At 35.5% G+C, this 21,480-nt stretch overlaps 1 protein-coding gene across 2 annotated transcripts in view; it reads left to right on the top strand.

The window, feature by feature from the left end:
* The window catches only part of Polr1A (RNA polymerase I subunit RpI1), an 81,006-nt gene that overhangs the window by 14,284 nt on the left and 45,242 nt on the right, over positions 1 to 21,480 (top strand). For both annotated transcript variants that reach the window (XM_071593799.1, XM_071593798.1), the window contains 7 exons: positions 2,349 to 2,490; positions 4,889 to 5,029; positions 7,332 to 7,475; positions 10,708 to 10,928; positions 11,958 to 12,093; positions 15,652 to 15,877; positions 19,166 to 19,280. In XM_071593799.1, the coding sequence (XP_071449900.1) occupies positions 2,349 to 2,490; positions 4,889 to 5,029; positions 7,332 to 7,475; positions 10,708 to 10,928; positions 11,958 to 12,093; positions 15,652 to 15,877; positions 19,166 to 19,280 (1,125 nt within the window). The remainder of the gene's footprint in view (positions 1 to 2,348; positions 2,491 to 4,888; positions 5,030 to 7,331; positions 7,476 to 10,707; positions 10,929 to 11,957; positions 12,094 to 15,651; positions 15,878 to 19,165; positions 19,281 to 21,480) is intronic.

The following is a 21,480-nucleotide window of genomic DNA, read 5'->3' as shown; positions in this document are numbered from 1 at the left end:
TGACTCAATTTTGTGTGGTCTGAGTTCTAATGCTGTGATGCATGTATTATTGGGGGGAGGGAGATGTTTCGAGGCCAGTGGTAATCATACTTGCAATCAATTAGTATTTTTGGCCTCACATATTGAGTTTCATTACGTTTTCTTTCATTTCTTTCTTAGATTTTGCATAGGAAATACTGATCTGGTGTGGGATGAGGTTTTGCCACTTATAGTTAGATTTTTGCATTAAAATTTTCTTAAAGCAAGTGGAACATGTGTAGCTCTTATGTAGATTTCCAATTCCCTAATCCACTTGCTAATGCTAATGGTATTTTGCTATAGAGATATATTATGAGTCAACATAGGAACATATGTAAAACTCTATTACTAAAAGAATCATAGTAAGGCACTCATAAGCTAGAGGATGTAAAAAAGGAATGAAAATTGAAAAAAAAATGGTTACATTGTGAGACTAAGGCAAATCGTTAAGGATATGTTGTGTCAATACAGATGATTAAGAACAAAAAACCTGCGATCCTGTGAAAATGCCATAGTTCAGATTAACAAAATCCTGTTAATAAATAAGTGAAAGGCTGATATGCTCTAATTTATTACAAGCAAATTTTACTGAATTTGTGTATGACAGGACCCATATCATGGCTTAGATTTCATTTAGGCACATTTCAACTGATAACAGCTAAAAATATATGCAACATGTGACTCTAGCAGGAGGCTCTTGAAAAGATGTGATGGCTTTTAATTTTAAGCTGGATCAATTTTGTCAATTCAAGAGTGATATTGTGGAACATTTGTGCAAAAAATGATTCCATAGGATCATATCTCTGCAAATTTCCTCCTAAATATTTTATTTTAGGAATTGAGATTCCATCGTTTATTCTCAGTTTAAAGTCTCATCCAAAGACTTTTACTTAGTCCATGACCCCCTTCCAGCCATGAAAAAGCATGGACAATGCCTCTGTAACATTTTAATAGCTCTTCAATCAATGTAATCCCCTCCGTTTTGTCATTTGAAGATTATAAACCAAAATTAGTTTTATAATATTCTCAAGAAAAACCTAATAATTATCAGTGAATGATTGAGCCATTAGTAGTTAGTAGTGATTCACTTCAAGCTCATCATTTGGTGTTTCAAAATTTGGTACTTCCTCCGTACAAATCAGTCCATTCAATAGCATATCCATCCTAAAATCCAAATCATCCTTAGCTCACATTTTATTACAAAACTGGAAGACTATTAAAGGCAAACTCTCTAACAATATTAATGACAAATAGCTTGTTCCACTGAAAGAATTTTTCAAGAATTTCTCCAGAACATATTTTAGAGAATCCAGGATTACAATTTTGGGGTCTAGTTGAATTAGTCACTACCCCCCAAAATAGTGGATAGTATGGATAATTTGAGCCATTCCACTATGTAAATTCATTTAGGTTGTCAGTTACCAGGTTCTGGATTTCACAGTTTCCTCAGGCAGCTCAATACAAGTCGAGTAGCATGTTGACAGAAGCAGCAAACATTTTAAACCAAAAGAGAAAAAAAAACAAATTGATTGGAGTTTGGCTTAATACTCAATCTTTCTCTCTTGAAATAACTTCTCCTGTGGATGGAAGGGTTAGCCTCGTGAGTGGAGTTGCACAATTCAGCTTCCTTTAATCTGGGAATTGAGCGATTTATTTTACTCAAGCCCTACCAAGATAGATATAAAAATCCAGCCGCAGAAGAGAAGGCTTTAAGTGACTTGGGAAATGAATAAACCAAATTTATGGCAGGATTGTCAATTTTGTGAGGGTAGTAGGTCATACATCAGGGAGTTTTAGTTATCAGCTAATGAAGGAATGTTTCCTTTATACTTGATGGATTGGAATTATTCTCTCTTTAAGATCTTTAACCTGTTACGGTACTTTTTGGTGAAAATGAGTGTGGATGTTACATGATGATGGGTGGCTAAGGTGGACATTGTGTTTTAATTTCCCACCAAACCACAATAAATAACTTAAGAATTGATTTGATTGATGAGTATAAAGCTAACCTCACACCAGGCATTTAACAGCCACAAATTAAAAAAATTGGTTTATGCAATATTAAGGGCACATTGCCTCAAATTGGTCTCTTGGTCTCACATTCAAAAGGCCGGTTGCGAAGTAAAGAGGGGGCTCATTTGTGTTTGTGGTGTGGTTGGGGAGTTTCATTATAGTCACATACCAGTGGAGCCCCAGGGTCCTCCCAACAGAGTGAGTGGCCCAGTGGCTCCATCTCTCTCTTCACTCCCTACTGGCCTCCCCCACCTCAAAATATGTTGATAGGGATCAGGTAGCTGATTAATCTTAACAATTTTGGACTTTGATTCTAGGGATTACCTGAGACAAGTTTGGGAGATGGACAAGGAGTTCCTGTTGGCAATGTTCCCTGTACTGAGGAACAGTGATCAGCCCTATTCCACCGACCTCTTTTTTCTAGACACAATCACTGTGATTCCACCTTCTGCCAGACCGGTAATGCACATCTGTTAAATTTCGTTTACTCAAATTATTCAATAAATATCACCAGAATAATTAGACTAGTGACTATTTGGGAATTATAAAATGATCAATGAAAAAAGGGGGGATATAGCAGTGTGAAAACAGTAGCTTTTGACGTAAATGTGGATATCAAGTCAACATAAAGAGTATAACCCATGGTGGCCAGTCTTGCTTAAATCATTGAACTCCAGGAAAAAACCTGGATTTGCAGAGAATTAAAATTGTGTCCAAGAACAAAACCTGGACACTTCTCACCAAGCTAACACAAAAGTACCTTGAAATTTCAAATAATAATTTGTATTTACAAATAATATTCCTGGATATAATTGATGAACATCAGCTTAAATGGGGTACACGCCCACATTATTTCTGTAAGATATTGAATGCTTAAGTTCACATACTTTTAATACTAATCCATACACTTAGTGTAAAAGTTTTAGTAAAGTTTTACTGTGTTCAATTTTACTCAGCAGTGAAAAATAGTAGTGATCTTATCAGGCAAATCTTCAAAAGGGCATGATATCTTTGTAAGGCAAAAAATATTGTTAAACTTACTGTAAAGCTAAGTATAGAGTTCATTGTAATAATAATAATAATACATTTATTTGTCCGGAGATTTGTTGCATATTCATACATACACAAATATAGGGCACGTCAAATATAATTTTCACAATTTCACAATAGAAGAGATACAATATATAAATATATATATATATACATACCAATACACTAGTATAATTACATATCAATTGTTTAAGCCGGAATTGATGCATTGCGACAATTCAAGGTATTCATTTACAGAATAGAACATATTATTTTTTAAAAGGTTAAACAGCTTTTTCTTGAAAACAGGTACCTTTGTTTCATATTTGATTTCATGGGGAAGTTTATTGAATAACCTTGTAACCTTGTATAATTGTAGGTTATAATTCAAACAAAATGCCATGCTGAAAACTTGGCCATGTATCTATATTTTAAATTTATGACTACATTAATATGTACATCAAATAATTCCACAAATTGAAGCCTCAAAGTGTTAAGTATATTACTACATGTTTGTAATAATATATTTTTAAAAATTATACAATGCTTTTCGCGCTTGTGACTCAACAGTTATTAATGATCCCTATGTAAATTTTCAGTTATCAAAAATATGTTCAAGAAACTTTCAGTTCATTCTATGGGAGTTGAACTATGTAATGAATTGCCAACAAGTCAATATTTTGGAAAAATGTTAGATCATTTGGAAATGATCTGAGCTTATATTTGTAGAAAATTTTTATTATGATATTACGGTGTTTTATGAGTGCTATTTTTGTATATTTGTCATCATTATCATTCTGGTCCTCACTGCCCCACCACACTAACCCATCCTCTACCCATCTCTTCACATCCTCAGAGAAATTCACATCCCTAACATGCTTAACCAACTTACTTCTCTTCCTCTCTGCCTCTCCCTCCATTGCTCCTTCTGAGAAACTTCTCATCTAGCAATCCTTTCTCAGTACATACCCAAGCCAGTTCTGCTTCCCCTTTATGATGGTGTCAATCGGCACCTTCCCCCTTCTCCGATTCTCCTCTGCACCACCTCCTTCCTTACCTCATCCAACTGGGTGATCTTCGACATTCATCGGCTAATCCACATTTCAAAGACACCTTGTAAGAGTTCTCTTTGGCCAAACTTGACCGTTGCCACCAAGAAAATTGCCTAATTGCAACGTAATTCTAAAATAATAATAATCTTTTTTCAATAACTTTTCCTCACAATCCGTCTCATGTCCATGTAGCATTTCACTCCACTCATAACAATTCACCCACCTCTGTCTCCTTTCAAAATACATCCCATTGCTTAATAATCTGCTTTTCTTCATGCACCTTTGCCACTTTGGCCATTGCTATTCTTACTTTAATTTCATTTTACACACTTCTATTATTTCTTTTCCTAAATATTTTTTCCATCTCTCAATTTCCCATCTGCCTCTTCTTTATGAATTATTCTAGTTGTTCTGCTCCCCAATTTTCATCACCTGGGCTTCCTTTGTGTTCACTCTCAGACCCGTCCGTTCGATTACTACTCCCACCTTTAATAAAATTCCTGAGATGTACTTTAGATGGCATTTTGTAAATTTAAAATTGTGGTACACATCTTGTCCATAATCTATTATCTTACTATTTTGAATTTTTCATACCATAATGTTATTAAATCAGAATTTTTATGCAACTGGTCTAAACATTAAAATGTGCATTTCTAAACTTTATTGTTTATTCTGTTCTTCCTGTTTCATTCATTTTATTCAGTCATTACATTCACTCTAGAAATAATTTCATTTCTTGTGTGTTAATTTTTAGCATTTGTTTTCCATGTTCACAGATTCAGTATTTCAATAACAAGGTTATTGAGCCACCCCAGTCAGCCACGTACAAGAGTATAATCCAAGATTCAATGGTTTTACTGCACTTGGCAAAGGCTGTGCAGGAAGGAGGGATGGAGAACTTGACTCAGGAAGCCAAGGTAATGAATGACTGCTGTGCCCATTTGAGGTCTGATAGACAAGTAGAGATAAAGGTGGATTAATTTGTATCCATTGCTTGCTGTGAAGGAAGTGATGAAAGTGCAATAGGGAAATAATTGGATCAAAATTTTGTGCGAGTAAAACTGAACAATTGCAAAAATGATGTAACAAACCCAGATATCTAGCAAAAAAATTATTTGCATAATTTAGATATGCAACCTAGATGGTGATTTGTGGGGTAATTGAATCCCACACGAGAGAGATTAACTCATGCAGAACACACAAGCTTGCAGACAAGTGTACTACAGGACATGTAGACATGCTTGCACAAGCACATTCATTTGTTCATGGACACGCACCCTGCCAGATGGCCCTGGGTGAAAGGCCCAATGCTTGCCACATGAGCCTCAGGATTCATATACAGATTGCTTTTGGTGGGGTGGCACCTTGTTTGGGTTTTGGAAATTCCATTAAGGAAAAGTCATCTGCTAATCATGGCTACAAGCATCCTAGTGGTTTGTGGGTAAATTAATCCCTGGGACTGGGACCTACCAACCATAATTAACTCTGGGACTCAAAATATTCAGTAAGGTTGTTTACTATGCTTTCTGTGAAAATGTTATCATTAGAAGCATAATTCAGTAAACGCTCACTGATCTGAACTTGGCTGATCCAGACCCAGGTATCATCGAATTGAGTCTGACCCTATACCAGGGGTGGCTTATTAAGGGGCCGTGGGAAGCAGCCATGCTGTACTTGGCCAAAGTTTCTGTATATGTACGAGGGTCATCCGGAAAGTAGTACCCGTTCGTGAAATAAAGACACAAAAGTAAATATTAACAAACATAAAAAATTTTATTTGAAAGAGGATACTTTAAACTACTTCTCAACATAATCTCCAAGCAAATTAAGGCATTTGTCATAACGTGTGACAAGTTTCTGTATTCCTGCTGCATAGTCCTTCGCCGCCAGCTCATTGAGATACGCGAGGGACCCATCTTGCACAAATTTTTGCATAATGCAGATGGTGTTTAACAATTTCATGAACAATTGTTCGAGAAACATTGGGAAAATGCTCACAGATGTCATCAATTGTGACGCGCCGATCGTTCCTCACGAATTCGTCAACTGAGCTCACCAGTTGGTCTGTAATGACAGACGGTCTCCCCGAACGCTCATCGTCGTGTGTGTTCCCCCTCCCCATGTTGAAGTTGCGACACCACCGCCGAACAGGCGACTCGTCCATTACATTGTCTCCATACACCTCCTTTAATTGGCGATGAATATCACATGGGCGAACGTTTCTTGCATTGAGGAATTTAATCACTGCCCTCACTTCACAACTGGCGGCGTTCTCAATTTTTTTAAACATTGTAAACAATCACAGAAACAACACAGGCAATGCTAGCGTCACGCAACTTGGCTCAGAGAAGGCAGACAAGCCACTGAAGCTATCTGACCTCGTCCAGCGGCTACTCGCGTCGTCAGCACTTCATGCGGCACGAACGGGTACTACTTTCCGGATGACCCTCGTAGTTTAAAATAATTATAATATTTCAGTAATGCTTCCATAGTCCTCTTTTAAATTATAAGTAAACTGTTGTCTACTTACTGTTGCTTCAAGAAAAATAATTCATATGTTCATATATTGGCTGCAGGTTTTGCAAATAAACATACATAAATTTGAAAGAGATATAGTGGAGATCTTTACTTTTCTCTGGTACTTCTAAAAGGGTGCTTTTATTTCTTCCTTATGAATTCCAAAATATCAATTTGGTATTTACTAACTTAGGGAACGTAATGATTCTGAAACCAGTTCATTGTGATAACCCCAATACACAATGCCTCTACTGAATTATTTTGAGGTAACGAGAGGTCAATGATTATTTTCCTCAGACTTCAAGATAGTCTATATTTCCCCAGGCCAACACTATTCAACATGTGGCTATGATCATCATTAGCCAACAGGCAATTTTTCATCTGGGAACTCTGGATTCACTTGGAAAAGCTTGCATAATTGCCGCCAAAGCTTTTCAAGCGAGCATATTTCATCTATATTAAAGATATTAAATTAATTTGAGTCATATTCAATCATCAATGGCAAAAAAATTTATGCAATTAGTTCAATTGAAATATCAGCACTTGTGATGCAAATTTATTGAAAATTTTATGCCTTCTCGTAAACTGAAATAGCCAACCACAACTTGCAGTGAAGTTCTCCACATGATAATATGTGTTTTGGGGACAGTGTGTGTGTTGTTGACTCATATTTGTTCTCTCTCTTTGTCTTCCCTTATACAGGAAGTTTTGGCGCATGTGAAGGGTGATGATGCTGTGGAGAAACTTCACAGGGTGTGGCTGGAGTTGCAGTCAGACGTGGACCACCTTCTGGATAAGGACCTCAACAAGACAACCAGTGGAACCCTCGCTCTTGGTGTCAAGCAGGTGATTTTTTGTGGAGCCTGACTGGAACTCATTAATGCAATAGTCTTCCAAATTTATGCTGCAAATTGCTCTCATATTGACTACCATTGTTGCAAAACTAGGAGGTGATCATGTCAATCAAGATATTTGTTGCAACTATATTTAAGAATGTTTCAGTGTTGTGACAATCACTTTATATCCTTGAATAGAGTTGATTGCATATGAATATGTTCCTATGACACACCACTATCAGGGACTTACATTACATTAATCTTTGTGTACCTTCAGAGGAGCTTGGTGATATAAAAATTGAGCTTTAGCATCATCTGCAAAGCCCAGCAAACTTAACTCATTGCAAAAGGTACGGTTTGCTTAATTCAAGAACATGACTAAGTATCAACAGAATATAATTGTATCCCAATGGTGTGATAATTATTACTGTAATCTTAACATAGACATGTTGGCTAACACAACCGTTAAAACTGAATTTTTGAATATTCTTCAATCTTATAACTTGCATGTACATAATAAGAAACCCACTCCCATGAGTACACATTCTTCTTCCTCACTTGATGTTTTCATTTCTAATTTTGATGTTAATGAAGTAACTACTAGGAAAATCCCCTCACATCTTTTTGACCATTACCTCATTGTTGCTACCTTTATAATGAATGCTAACACTCCTTTGTAGGTTATTCCACTTGATCTTTAATAGCTGTAACAGCCATAATTTTATGAATCTCTTGTGGCTTTAGAAGTGGCACAATGTGTATAACACTGCCTCTTTTGATGAAAGCTTTGATAATTTTTATACTAAATTTCTGCACTACTTAAATGTGTCATTTCCTGTTCAGTACAGAAAAGGACCAGGTCTCCTAAGTGTAAACTTTGGATAAGTAATGAAATACGTTACATGGCTCGATATGTTAGAGAGCTGGCTATTTCTAGTAAAACTAATAGCAAACTTAAGACTGAATATATAGAAAGGAAAAAGCATTGCCCCCAAATATTACAATCAGCTAAATGTTGTTATGATGACCATTGAGTCATTAACTCTGACAATAAATCTAGAGAAATCTGGAACATTATTAATACCCCCAGAAACAAACCTAGAAAGCAGTCTCAAATTCAGATTAATGATTCATCAGGAATTATTATTTCAGACTTTTCCAAACTTGCCCATAACTTTACAGATCACTTTCAACCTTCTTCTATTGCTAAGCAAAGCAACTCTCCTAATTTAGAAGTCATTGCTGCTACCCACTCAAAGTCCATATTTCTCTATCCCCTCACAAAATCTGAACTGAAAAATATAGTGAAGAATCTAGGTATAAAAGAAAGCTCTGGTTTTGATGGAATTCCCGGTTACATTATTAAGCAATATATTGGCTTCATTATGCAGGCTCTTCATTTTCTCATAAATGAATCTTTCCGATTAGGAGTGTTTCCATCCCCTCTGAAGGTGTCAAAACTCATTCCACTGGATCTGGCATCATCACACAGCTCTTCCAGAAGTTCACACTTCTCTCTTTCTTGTAACAAACATGGTATTGTAACTATAAGAAGCAAAGAAAATATATTTCAGATATGCCACTTGATCTATTTTGATAAAGGAAAGTGATGCAATGTTTCAACAGTCATGCACATGGAGTGAATGGCAACCACTGTGGAGTATATGGTAACACCCACTTGAGGATATTTAAAACTAATAAAAAGGCTTCAGATGGGTAGCATCTCATAGACCTCATGTTTTGAAGGATGGCTAAGAAGAAAATAATCCTGAATCCATTGGCCAAAGTGGAGTTCCAGCTTCTACAACATTTGTATAATTGGCATTATTAATTTTGGACAAGCAGATGCACATAACTTATCATGAGGGTATACAGGCCTTTGTAAACTTGGTGTACTTTGGATGAATATTTTAACCCATCTACTGACAACACTACTTTCTGAGTGCGGTTGCGATTATAGGTCTTCATCTAATTTAGAGGAATTCCTCTGATTCCTATTCTATTGAGTTTAATTAGTAGTCTATTGTGGTTTACATTATCATCATTATGGATTTATTTTTCCTAAAACCAAATTGATGTTTGTATAATATAACATTTTTCCAAAGAAAGAGGTTAGTTTATTATACTTAACCTTTTATAGTACCTTTGAAAAAGAAAGATATAGGTCTGTACTTCTATTTAAAATTTTAGTCCCCTTTTTTGAATAAGGGTTTAGCCGTAGCTGTTTTGAATAAATCTGGAAATTTTCCCCTAGCAAAAGACAGGTTGCAAATATTCAAAAGCAGGATTATAATTGAATAGGCCCAGTGTATCAACATATAATTTAGTATGCCATCAAAATCAGATGAGAAGTTATTCTTCAAGCTCATGATGATACTGAGGATTTCCTTTCCATTAGCTGGACTTCTATGAAAAAAAAAGAAAAATGACAGAGTTGATGGTAGTATTAAATGAATTTAAGTACATGTGTACGATTATTACTGTTATTTTCCATCTATCAAGAGGTCGTGAAATATTAATTGAAAATATCAATAATTTTGTTTGGGTCAGATGTTTTAATTCCATTCTGAACAATTTCCAAAGAGTCATCAGGTGTTGAAGTATTGTTATCAATTTCCTCAATGCTTTGCTTTTATTTACAGATTTGTGTACGACTGAGCTATATAATGCATTATTTTGGCTGATATCTCTCTGAATATTTAAATATTGCTTGTATTTTAATTATATACTGGGATGATTTGAAACGATACATGGCTCTTTTCTATGCCTACATGATGTATATAACCCTTTTGTTATCCATGGGCATAATATTGAAGGCGAGTTTGGAGTATGACTTTTTTTCAATAGGAGAGCTACATTAAAATTAATTTTAAAAATATCTCTAAAAATTTTGCATTTTCATATTTAGATCTGGTATTGATCATCCTCTCCCCCTCCATACATCCCAGAGAGGTCATACTAGTGCCCTTATTCACTTAGTGACTTCATCCTCCATCTTAAGAAGTGGTTAAGTCATCGGTGGTTTGAGAAAGGGAGTATTTGAAAAATGGCAGTGTTAAACTGGTCAAGCTCGCGGGGGACAGTTTTTTTTAATGAACAGGGTTTAAAAGAATAAGTTGTGTGAAAATATAGTGTGAATGTGTGATTGTTGTTTTCTTTCTTGCTTTGTTTCTTCAATGATCTGCCAGGCTTTAATTTTGAAACACACCTCTCATATCTCATCTTTCCTTTTGACTTTCAAGGTCCTTGAGAAGAAGGAAGGCTTGTTCCGAATGCACATGATGGGCAAGAGGGTCAACTTTGCCGCTCGAACTGTCATCACACCTGACCCCAACATTGATGTGGATGAAATTGGAGTACCTGAGGCCTTTGCCCTGAAGCTGACATACCCAGTGACTGTGACGCCATGGAATGCAGAGGAACTGCGGGCCATGATAATCAATGGCCCGCAGAACTATCCCGGGTGGGTGAGTTGGTGGGGTTGGAGACGATGGGGCTATTGTGGCCTCTGGTGTTCATTGGGTTACAAGGACAGTCATGAACAGTGAGAGTCGAAATAAAACCATGGGGGTCCAGCAAATCAGAAGCAAGTCAAATTGAGAGAACTTGAAAAATGTGAAAAGAAAATATAGGGAGGGCTATGGCAGGTGGGAATAATGTTATATTGCATTAGGGTTTTGCCAGTCAGGGTTTTCCTCTGTTCACTGCATTACATAATTGGTTTGGAAATGATTCCTGGCAAGACCGTGGAACCACTTCCTTATTCAAGGAACACCAAACTATGAGTAATCAACTAAATCAAGGTGGATTTTAATAATAATTATTATAATGCATTATTTGTTCAAGCATCATAGTATAAACTAAATACATGACAAAAGGCACTTAGCATAAAAAAAATACTCTGGCTCTAGGTGGTGGGTATTTTCAGAGGCATTATCCAGATTGTGTGTAGCTTGAGTTCTGAAAACATTTTGGCATAAAAGAGTGCAGGAATTTTTGTCATCTGTTTGAGGTTTTATTTGTAGATGGCATATGACAAGAGTGCCCCAAACAGGTTCAGGGAATGTCTCATGCAGCAGGGGCTACTTACAGAGAACCCAAAAGCTCTCAATTAACTTAAGGGCTGATGCCAGACTGGGCATGTGTGACCTGCTCTTGAGATGTAGATGAGGCAAGGAACAGAGGATAGTTGGCTGAAATTGAAATCAATAAAGCTTCCCTGCCACCTTGCAGTGCTGTAAGTTATAACTATAAATCTTTCCTGTGTGTGTCCCTGTGACTCACCCAACACAACTCCATCCAACGAATTGAAAAGTGTGGTAGAGGGAGAACTTGGGTAGGCTGTTCTCTATGTTGTTCACCAAAGTTAAGAAATGTGTGATATTTAGAAATAGATCTTCTTGGCCTTCCTTTGGAAACAAAGGAATGTTATTCCAGAAACTAATAAAACGGGATCCAAAAAGAGTAATAAATTGTAATCTTATGTTTGCAGTGCAAACATGGTCCAGAATGATGATGGCACGATCAGTAAACTGAAGGCAGAGGATGAGAGGCAGAGGAGAGGTGTGGCCAAGAGGCTGCTGACACCTTCGTCCGAGAGGAAGTCGACAACCCCTGGCCTCAAAGTGGTGAGTGCTGCCCACCCACATGCATTCTTCCCTTTTCCTATTGCTGACAGTAAGTGGACCTAGAGGTTCATAGTTTCACAGTGTAGTGCCAAGACAAGGGAAAGACGATAAAAGGGTCGAACAGCCTTTGGGAATTAATTCTTGGATTTTTTAAGTGCTGTTAAAGAACAGGCCCCTTGTTCAATTGCGATTTGGTTAACATCAATTCATTGTCATAAAATTTGAAATCACCTTGTGTAGTCCATTTAATGAAGAACTCAATGTATATTTCCACTGTTCTTTATTATGTAAAACTAGTTTCAACGCTTAGGCGTCATCATCAGGTACAAATTAATCAAGTTGCGGTCCATTTATATACCATTCTTGTTGGGGGAGGGGGGCGGGTGAGAGATGATAATTAACAGTTGTGATTTCCACTACACTTGAAACTACAAGTAAAACTGTACTACTCAATTTGTACTATGGGGAAATTTACTCAAATATAACCTACAGTATAATATTATGGGGATCAGCTGCTATTTCTCAAACCATCTTTAAAATGCAAAAGAAAGCTATTAGAATCATCGCCAGGAAACCTTACAATGCTCCATCAAGGCCTATTTTCCATGAATTAAATTTGCTACCACTCCCATGCATCTACATTATGTTTTTAATTCTATATATAAAAAATAACATCGGCAACTATTCTCTTAACTCTGCCTATCATCATCATTACACCAGAGGCAGGAATGACTTCCATTATGGGAATATAAGAACTAAAGCATTGAAATTAGGACCCAATGAAATGGGCATCAGATTATTTAACAAACTACCCAAAAGTATCAAGGATACACAGGGAACTGCCGTATTCAGGCATAAACTAAAAAGATATCTACAACGCAATATGTTTTACTCGGTTGATGAATATCTCAACAATATTCCGGACCAGTAAGTTCATACTTTTAGTTTCTAGCAATGGTAATGGTCTGATTCATGTTTGTGATCAATGATTTTTCTGAATTTGATATTGTATGTGCATGTTACAGCCGATGTTCATGGGTTTGTACCAAACACTTATGTAACTATGAGCATCTATTCTTTTATGTATCTTAACTGAGCCTGTGTCTTTGCTCCTCATTGACGTGCCTTATATCATGTACATACTTCACCCACCTGGTATTTTTGTATTGTGATCTCTGGGCAAATAAAAAGTAATAATAATAATAATAACTATATTATTTTTATTCATGCAACCCGGGTTTCAAAACTTCGCATTGTCTTCAGGGGAAAATTGCATGCATGTTAGCAAATATATACCATACATATAGACATATACTATAATTGCCAACCTGCATGTAATTTTCATCTGAAGATGACATAAAGAGTTGAAACCTGGTTCACAATTGTTAATTATCATTTTACTCTTGAATATGTAACCTAACAGTATCACTTGGAAGGTGATAGTGAGCCAGGCAGCCAAGGAATCACTTCTATTGAATTTTTTGACACAAATTGAGAAGTATTAAATAACCACCATGAAACAAAAGTAATGAGATTATGGAGAAGTGGGAAAGATAAGTTAAATATTATAGGATGAGGTTAATAAGTCAGAGCAAGTGTAGTAGTTTGTGTATTTGGGCAGTTTTTAGAGGAGAAAGGGTATTGTAATGAGGACATTAGGAGAAGAATTGTATTACCAAAAGAGGCATTTGCCAGAAGAAGGGCATTTATGGATCTGAGACATGGTGCTTGAGGCAAGAGAATGGGCCTAGGGGTGAATGGAGGATCTTGAGATGGGGGTTTGGTGAAGAATGGAGAAAATAATTTGGATATAGAGGAAGGCAAATGCTGAGGTTTCAAATCAGGTGGGCAAAGAAATGGACACTGGTGGCAATCTGCAAGGGACAGAGATAGTGGGTGGAGGAAATGTTGAAAGGTAGCGGTATGTTTTGAAGGTTGTGATTGGCAGGAGAACATTATATATAAGCAAAGTAGGAAGATTGGCCTTTTTAGGCTGCATGAAGGCAGGCAGAAGTTAAGAACAAACAACAAAAGGTAAGAGGTGGGGCGAATAAAGAGGTAGTTCTCTGTCCACTTAGAAGTAAACAGTCATTAGGGAGCATTAAAAAACCAACTGTAAACATAAATTATCTTGAATGAATAAAATATGACTTAAGGCAACTAATTGGACAATATCCAATGGGACATAGGACAATATCCAATGGAATCACTTTTTTCTCTTCAAATCTAGTGTCCACTCAAAAGTATCTATTCCATTTATGTATTATCTGCCATTTGAGAAGGTTATTGGATGTCTATGAGGGCCATTACAAATGTAATGGTGATTTTCTTATATTTAATTTTCTAATATTTTCTTATATATTGGTAGGCCAGAAAAAAGTTGTACACATGCATCGCTATCTATTGATTGTTTCTGAAGCGGCTGAAGTTAATGTTTTGATTCAGTAGTCGTTTGCCAAGTTGGTGAATACAGGTAACAAAGCAGATGAAGTAGAAAATTTGGTGAGATGATTCAATTTTTGTGTGCAAAAGGATCATCAGCTGCTCCAATTCATCTGGAGTTTTGTGTCTGATGAAAAGCAGAGCTGCAGGCCCAGTATCCAGGTCTTGTTCAATGAGTGGACTAAGAACTGCGATCTGATCGATGACTGTTGATTAGTTCTCTGGGTGATAAATGTCCTCTTTTTGGAGGGCACCACTATTTACGAAATTGTTATGAAAACGCTTGGATATCACAAATTGTCGATAAGTTGGGTACTGGAAATGCACACCGAACTACACAAAGAGCAGAAATGTTGAGTAGACAAGCAATTTTGGACCGCTATCCCTGGTCCTGACCTTGCACGCAGTAACTATTTCCTCTTCTTGCACTTGAGACAGTATCTCGGTGGAAAACGGTTTGAAAACGACAAGGAACTCAAGACTGCCATTGTCAACTGGTTCAATTCTCAGGCAGCTAACTTCTATGCGGAGGGATTAAAGATGCTGGTGCAGGGTTATAAAAAATGCTTTTAAGTGAATAGATATTATGTAAAAAAGTGAAATAGGTTGTTAGAAAACTAAAACTGTCAGTAAAAACTTTTCCTACCTATATATTTTTTTATAACCAAATGACACTAACTTTTCAAATATGTCTCATACATGAGTGATATTTTGAAGAATTATGCTTTAGGCTTTAATCATTCCTAATTCTCTTAGAAAATGTTCATTCTGCTCGTATGTCTATTAGATGGAAGCATACACAAAAATGTCACATTGTCTGCAAATTAAATTTAAGAAAATTTGTATGAATGTAACCTTATTTTCAGTTCATTATTTGACTGATTCACTTTGGAATCCAAAGTGGCAAACATTCATGTACTCTCAACTGCTGATCTGCTACACAATAAGAGTAATCAAAAAATCTAAAATATGTATATAATTAGACCAGAGTGTACTGTTTTATTTCTGTGAAATTGCCACGAGGTGCTCCAGACACTCGTCAACTGTTTGGCCTTTGACACAAGAGGCCCTACCCAGTTTTCGGATGATTTAATTGGAGTATTGTCCCTTTTATAGGTTTTCCGCCATTTGCGCAGTGGAGACCCAATGCTATTGAACCGACAGCCAACATTGCATCGTCCGAGCATAATGGCACACCGAGCGAGGGTCCTGAAAACAGAGGATAGGACCTTCCGGCTGCACTATGCCAACTGCAAGTCCTACAATGCTGACTTTGATGGTGATGAAATGAATGCACACGTCCCACAGAATGATGTCGCACGAAGTGAAGCACATAATCTAGGTGAGAGACCAATTTTGCAAGTTGCGATCACAATTTGAGAGTGTAAAACTATTTCTTTTAGTATTTTGAGGTGTAATGAGAGTTTTGAGTCCTTATGAATCATATTTGTTTGTGGATTTTGAAGTAATTCCCATGGAACTAGTTAAATGTGTAGGTAAAGGTGGGAGGGAGAGTTTCTATGGACTAATTTGTAGCATTTTTAAGAGAAGAATTTGGCGGGAAGACTTTGTCATATCATATGAATTCCTATTCCAAAAAAGATGAAGGCTACATCATGTCAGGACTATAGAATAGGTGTAGATTGGAGGCTTTTAAAATGTAGGTGTGGAGAGGTGGATAGAGAAGGTGAAGTGGATAGAAAGGAAAATAAATGAGGAAGTGCTAGGGATGGTGGGGGAGTTGAGGGGATTGTTGGGAGAAATCATAAGGAGACAGAATAGTCAGATGCGGAGCATTTTGCTTGGCAGGCTGGAAACGTTGATAGAGGGAAGGATTTTATACAAGCAAGGAAGGGGCAGCAATTGGGTAATGATATAGGATGGAATGAAGAGAGGAAAGAAGTGTGTAGATGGTATATGGGTTGGTTGGTTGAATGGGTTGGTTGGATGGAAGGGTAGATGGGATGGAATGGTTGGGTTATGTTTTGTTAGGAGTGTCTAGGAATTAGTCGCTCTACGGTTTTGGAGATTGTGTCCATACAAAACCTACCTTAACCAGTAGATTAGTGTTAATAATATATATATATATTAATATTGTGATTATTTTTTAATCAAAATAGGCACTAAAACATCATTTTATCATATAGTATATGCAAAAATATCATTTACTCCCTTCCCTATTTTAGAAAAAAAATGCATTTAGAAAACCTTATGTTATTAATGGAAAATTATGATTAATGGAAATGGGTATACTTCTTTACAATATACAATTTATTACAATACATGAAATTTACTATAAACCATACATTTTTGAACAAAATGCATTTAGAAAACTGTATGTTATAATGGAAAATTATGATGCATGAAAAATGGCTATACTTCTTGAAAATATATCATTTATTACAATACATAAAATTTACTACAAACCATACATTTTTGAACAAAATGCATTTAGAAATATGTATGTTATAATGGAAAATTATGTTGCATGGAAAATGGCCATACTTCTTTACAACATATCATTTATTACAATGTATAAAATTTACCATAAACCGTACATTTTTGAACAAAATGCATTTAGAAAACTGTAGGTTATTAATGGAAAGTTATGATGCATGGAAAATGGGTATACTTCATTACAATATATCATTTATTGCAATACACAAAATTTACTATAAACGGTACATTTTTGAACAAAATGCATTTAGAAAACAGAATGTTATAATGGAAAATTATGATACATGGAAAATAGGTATATTTCTTAACAATATATCATTTATTACCATACATAAAATTTACGATAAACCGTACTTTTTTGAACAAAATGCATTTAGAAATATGTATGTTATAATTGATAATTATGTTGCATGGAAAATGGGTATACTTCTTTACAATATATCATTTAATACAATACATAAAATTTCCTATAAACCATACATTTTTGAACCAAATGCATTTAGAAAACTGTATGATATAATGTAAAATGGGTATTTTACTATGCAATATATCAATTATTACCATATATTAAATTTACTATAAACCCTAAATTTTTAACAAAATGTATTTAGAAATATGTCTGTTAAAATGGAAAATTATGATGCATGGAAAATGGGCATACTTCTTTTCAATATATCAACTATTGCAATACATAAAATTTACTATAAACGGCACATTTTTGAACAAAATGCATTTAGAAATATGTATGTTATAAGGGAAAATTATCATGCATGGAAAATGGGTATACTTCTTTACAATATATCATTTATTACAATACATAAAATTTACTATAATTCGTTCATTTTTGGACAAAATGCATTTAGAAATATGTATGATATTAATGGAAAATTATGATGCATGGAAAATGGGTATACTTCTTTACAATGTATCATTTATTACAATACATAAAATTTACTACAGACCGTACATTTTTGAACAAAATGCATTTAGAAATATGTATGTCATAATTAAAAATTATGATACATGAAAAATGTGTGTACTTCTTTACAATATGTCATTGTTTACAATGTATAAAATTTACTAACAACCATACATTTTTGATCAATTATGAAGGAAAATTATGAAGGAATGAATATGAAGGAAAATTATGATGCATGGAAAATGGGTGTACTTCTTTACAATATACCATTTATTACATTGCATGAAATTTACTATAAACCATATATTTTTTAATTAAATGCATTTAGAAATATGAATGTTATAATGGAAAATGGGTATACTTCTTTACAATATATCATTTTTTACAATACATAAAATTTACTATAAACCGTACATTTTTGAACAAAATGCATTTAGAAATGTGTATGTTATAATGGAAAATTATGATGCATGGAAAATGGGTATACTTCTTTACGTTTTGCTCATTACTACTCTGCCATGAATATCACCTGAATGGGACATTGCCAGTGTACTTTCTGAAGCACTTCCCACTCCCAATGAATGGAAGTGATAACTGGGGTTGACTCAGGAGTGAGGAAGGAGTGTATTTGTGGGGATGCAGGGACTTGGAGATAGGGACAGTGTACAGAGAGAGTTGTCATTTTGAAGTAGTGAAGAAATTTAGTTTGAAATGGAGAGGGGAATGATGGAAGTTTAAGCAGGACTTCTAATGCAGAGTCGTCTTTGAAAAATATTTGCTTAGGGTAAGATCATATGATAGGACAAAACTTTACACTTTAAAGTACAAGAATGGTTATGATAAATAATGTGAATGAAATCTAAAGTGCATTTTGCATTTATTGAATTTGAATTCATTATTTTGATAGAATGTGAAAAAATATTGTTGATTTTACTTGCTAGTTAGCCTGGATATGACAGAAATCAGAGTCTTAAGTGCACTCTTTGCTCCCTCCTTTATGTCTTGCCTGAAATGGTTTTTTCCTTCCTCCTTTTTCCTTCTGTCTACCCATTGCTTTTTATCCATGTATGAGTAATACATGAAACGTGTGAGACAGTTTGCTATATGCTTACTGCAGGCTCACAATGGCATGTTTTATTTTTGATGGATTGAGGGAATTTTGGATTTCTCTATTGTGCCCTGTGGGCAGTTGCCTCTTCTACATCTTTGTGGTAATCTGTGAGCTTTGCAATCATCCTTTCTTTTATGCTGCAGTGTCAGTGGCCCATCACTACCTTGTTCCCAAAGATGGAACTCCCCTGAGTGGCCTCATTCAGGACCACGTGATTGCTGGTGTCAAACTGTCAGTTCGGGGAAGGTTCTTCTGCAGGTAATGCACCAAATTCTAAAATATAACAGCCATAATTTTATTTCTGTAAGATTACACCAAATGTGTACCACGATTTTGTGTGACAATGAACACAGAAGCCTTGCCCTCTCCCACAACTGGGAATCGCTCATGGACCAGTGGGCCAGTGGACTGCAAATAGTGAGCTTGCTCTGAAAAAGGTGAAGACAGTCTTAATGGCCATGAAGGTGATGGTGACTGTAAATATAAAATGAACTTACCTATGGTCGTGAAGCAATGAAAACAAGATAGCCAAGACTGAAAACTTGTTTGGCATTAGATTGTAAAGGGGGAAGGGGAATGAAACAAAGTTACAAGTAAGGGGAAAGATAGGGAAAACACACCATGTCACTTGGATGTGTTCGGGAAACAGTGACCGTCATGTACCTCAGTCACCCACAAAAAGGCAAAATTAATAATAAAAAAAATGAAACACTTACAACCAATTGATCGCTAAGGTGTGTTATGGAATAGAAGTCACTCTCGTGAATCGCATTCACACGCATACACTCAGGGTTTACAAGGGTTCCTCATATGCCAGTGACCCATCAATCACATAGGTAATACAAAATTATAAATTAGCTGTACGCACGCTTTCGCTCATATACTTAAATCACTGAGGTGTGTTTGAAAACTGGGACCTTTGCGATCAAAATTACTCACTCATTCAGGGTTTACAAGGACTCCTCCTAAGCTTGGAACCCACCAATCACACAGAATTGACAAAATGAAACCGAAAAGACTTACGTAAACATGCAATCACTCAATTACTCGGGTGTATTAGACCATAGTGAATCGCACACACTGTGCAGATTATCAGTTAAGTAGATTATCCATTCTGCTCTCTCTTCCTGGCACCTCGACATTTAATAAAATTAAAATCGTAAGGATAATTAAATGCTTTGAAAATTTGATATACCTATTTGAAAAAAAATTAAGGTTTGAAATACCTGGGGTTCCTTAAAAGTTTTTTATTTCACAAAATAAAAGATTGCCAATAGTAATGAATATTTTAATATTATCTTTTATGTAGTATCCACACTCTCCATTATTGTTTCCCTTGCACATTAGCCCTGAGAATTCAATATTCTCCTCTAAGGCAAGCAAATACATAGTTTTACTATGAAAAAAATAAGTCATTAACTACCTTCTAGGCATTATTTTAATTGGTATCATATGACAAATTTGAATCTCTAATAAGGATTCTATGATGAACTTAAGTGTTTTGCCAGTCATTTGCTTTTTTTCTGGCCACAAGATTGTGTTAGCTTTCTGAGGGAAATATGTTCTGCTATTCACTTTATAGTAGTTCTTTATTCTTTTAAATCTATAATTCTACGCTTATAAATATGGCTGAAAAATGGAAAAAAATGTACCATCCATTACTAAAAAAGTGAATTAATCACAAGAAATGAAAAAGGGGAGTCTTCAAATATATCTGTTATGTCTTGACCATATTTTCTGTGTATTTTGGTTATCTGTGATTTTCAATTATCCAATTCATCATGCATCTATTAGCATGGATAATTGAGAGTTGACTGCACTTTCAGCCATGATTAACTGCTGTCAGTGTTAAAATCTAGTGCAGTTTAAGTTATACTGGCAAAATCGTGTTGGTACATCAGTAATCATATGCTGTATTACTTAATTGCTTTAACAACTTCAAACTATTATGCATATAAATATTTCAGTGGTGGATTGTATTGTCTGCGTTTATGTATGCCAGAGAGCATTGGTGACGGTGTATTGCACATTACAGCTAGAAATGCTGGTACAGTTTTTCTAAAGTTAAGCTCTCATTTATTTAAATAAAAACTAGATCTATTAGTAAGCTTAATGTATTCTGATGTATAAATTAAATGAGATATTGCAATTTGATTATGCATAATGGCAGCATTTCCTTGAGCATTTATTCAAGCAACTTTTGGGGAACATTAATAATCCATTACATGTAAATTATTTGTATCTAAATGAGACTGCTTTGCACTTTATTGCGTCATTAAATTTTGTTGGCAATCAAGATTGCACTAGAAAGGTGGGGAAAATATTCCATGAAGGTGTATCAAATTCCCAGACAGATAAGATCTGACCTGATCTAAGCTTCTCCTGGCCCCATCTAGTCGGGATTAGTTAGGGTCTACTGTATTCAGTTTACATGAAAACCCTTCCTAAATTTTAAGGC

The sequence above is a fragment of the Hetaerina americana genome, unplaced genomic scaffold (genome assembly GCF_022747635.1).
Source record: "Hetaerina americana unplaced genomic scaffold, ioHetAmer1.1.p SCAF_6, whole genome shotgun sequence".
NCBI classification, from domain to species: domain Eukaryota; kingdom Metazoa; phylum Arthropoda; class Insecta; order Odonata; family Calopterygidae; genus Hetaerina; species Hetaerina americana.
This window is presented reverse-complemented; position numbering and strand designations above follow the sequence as displayed.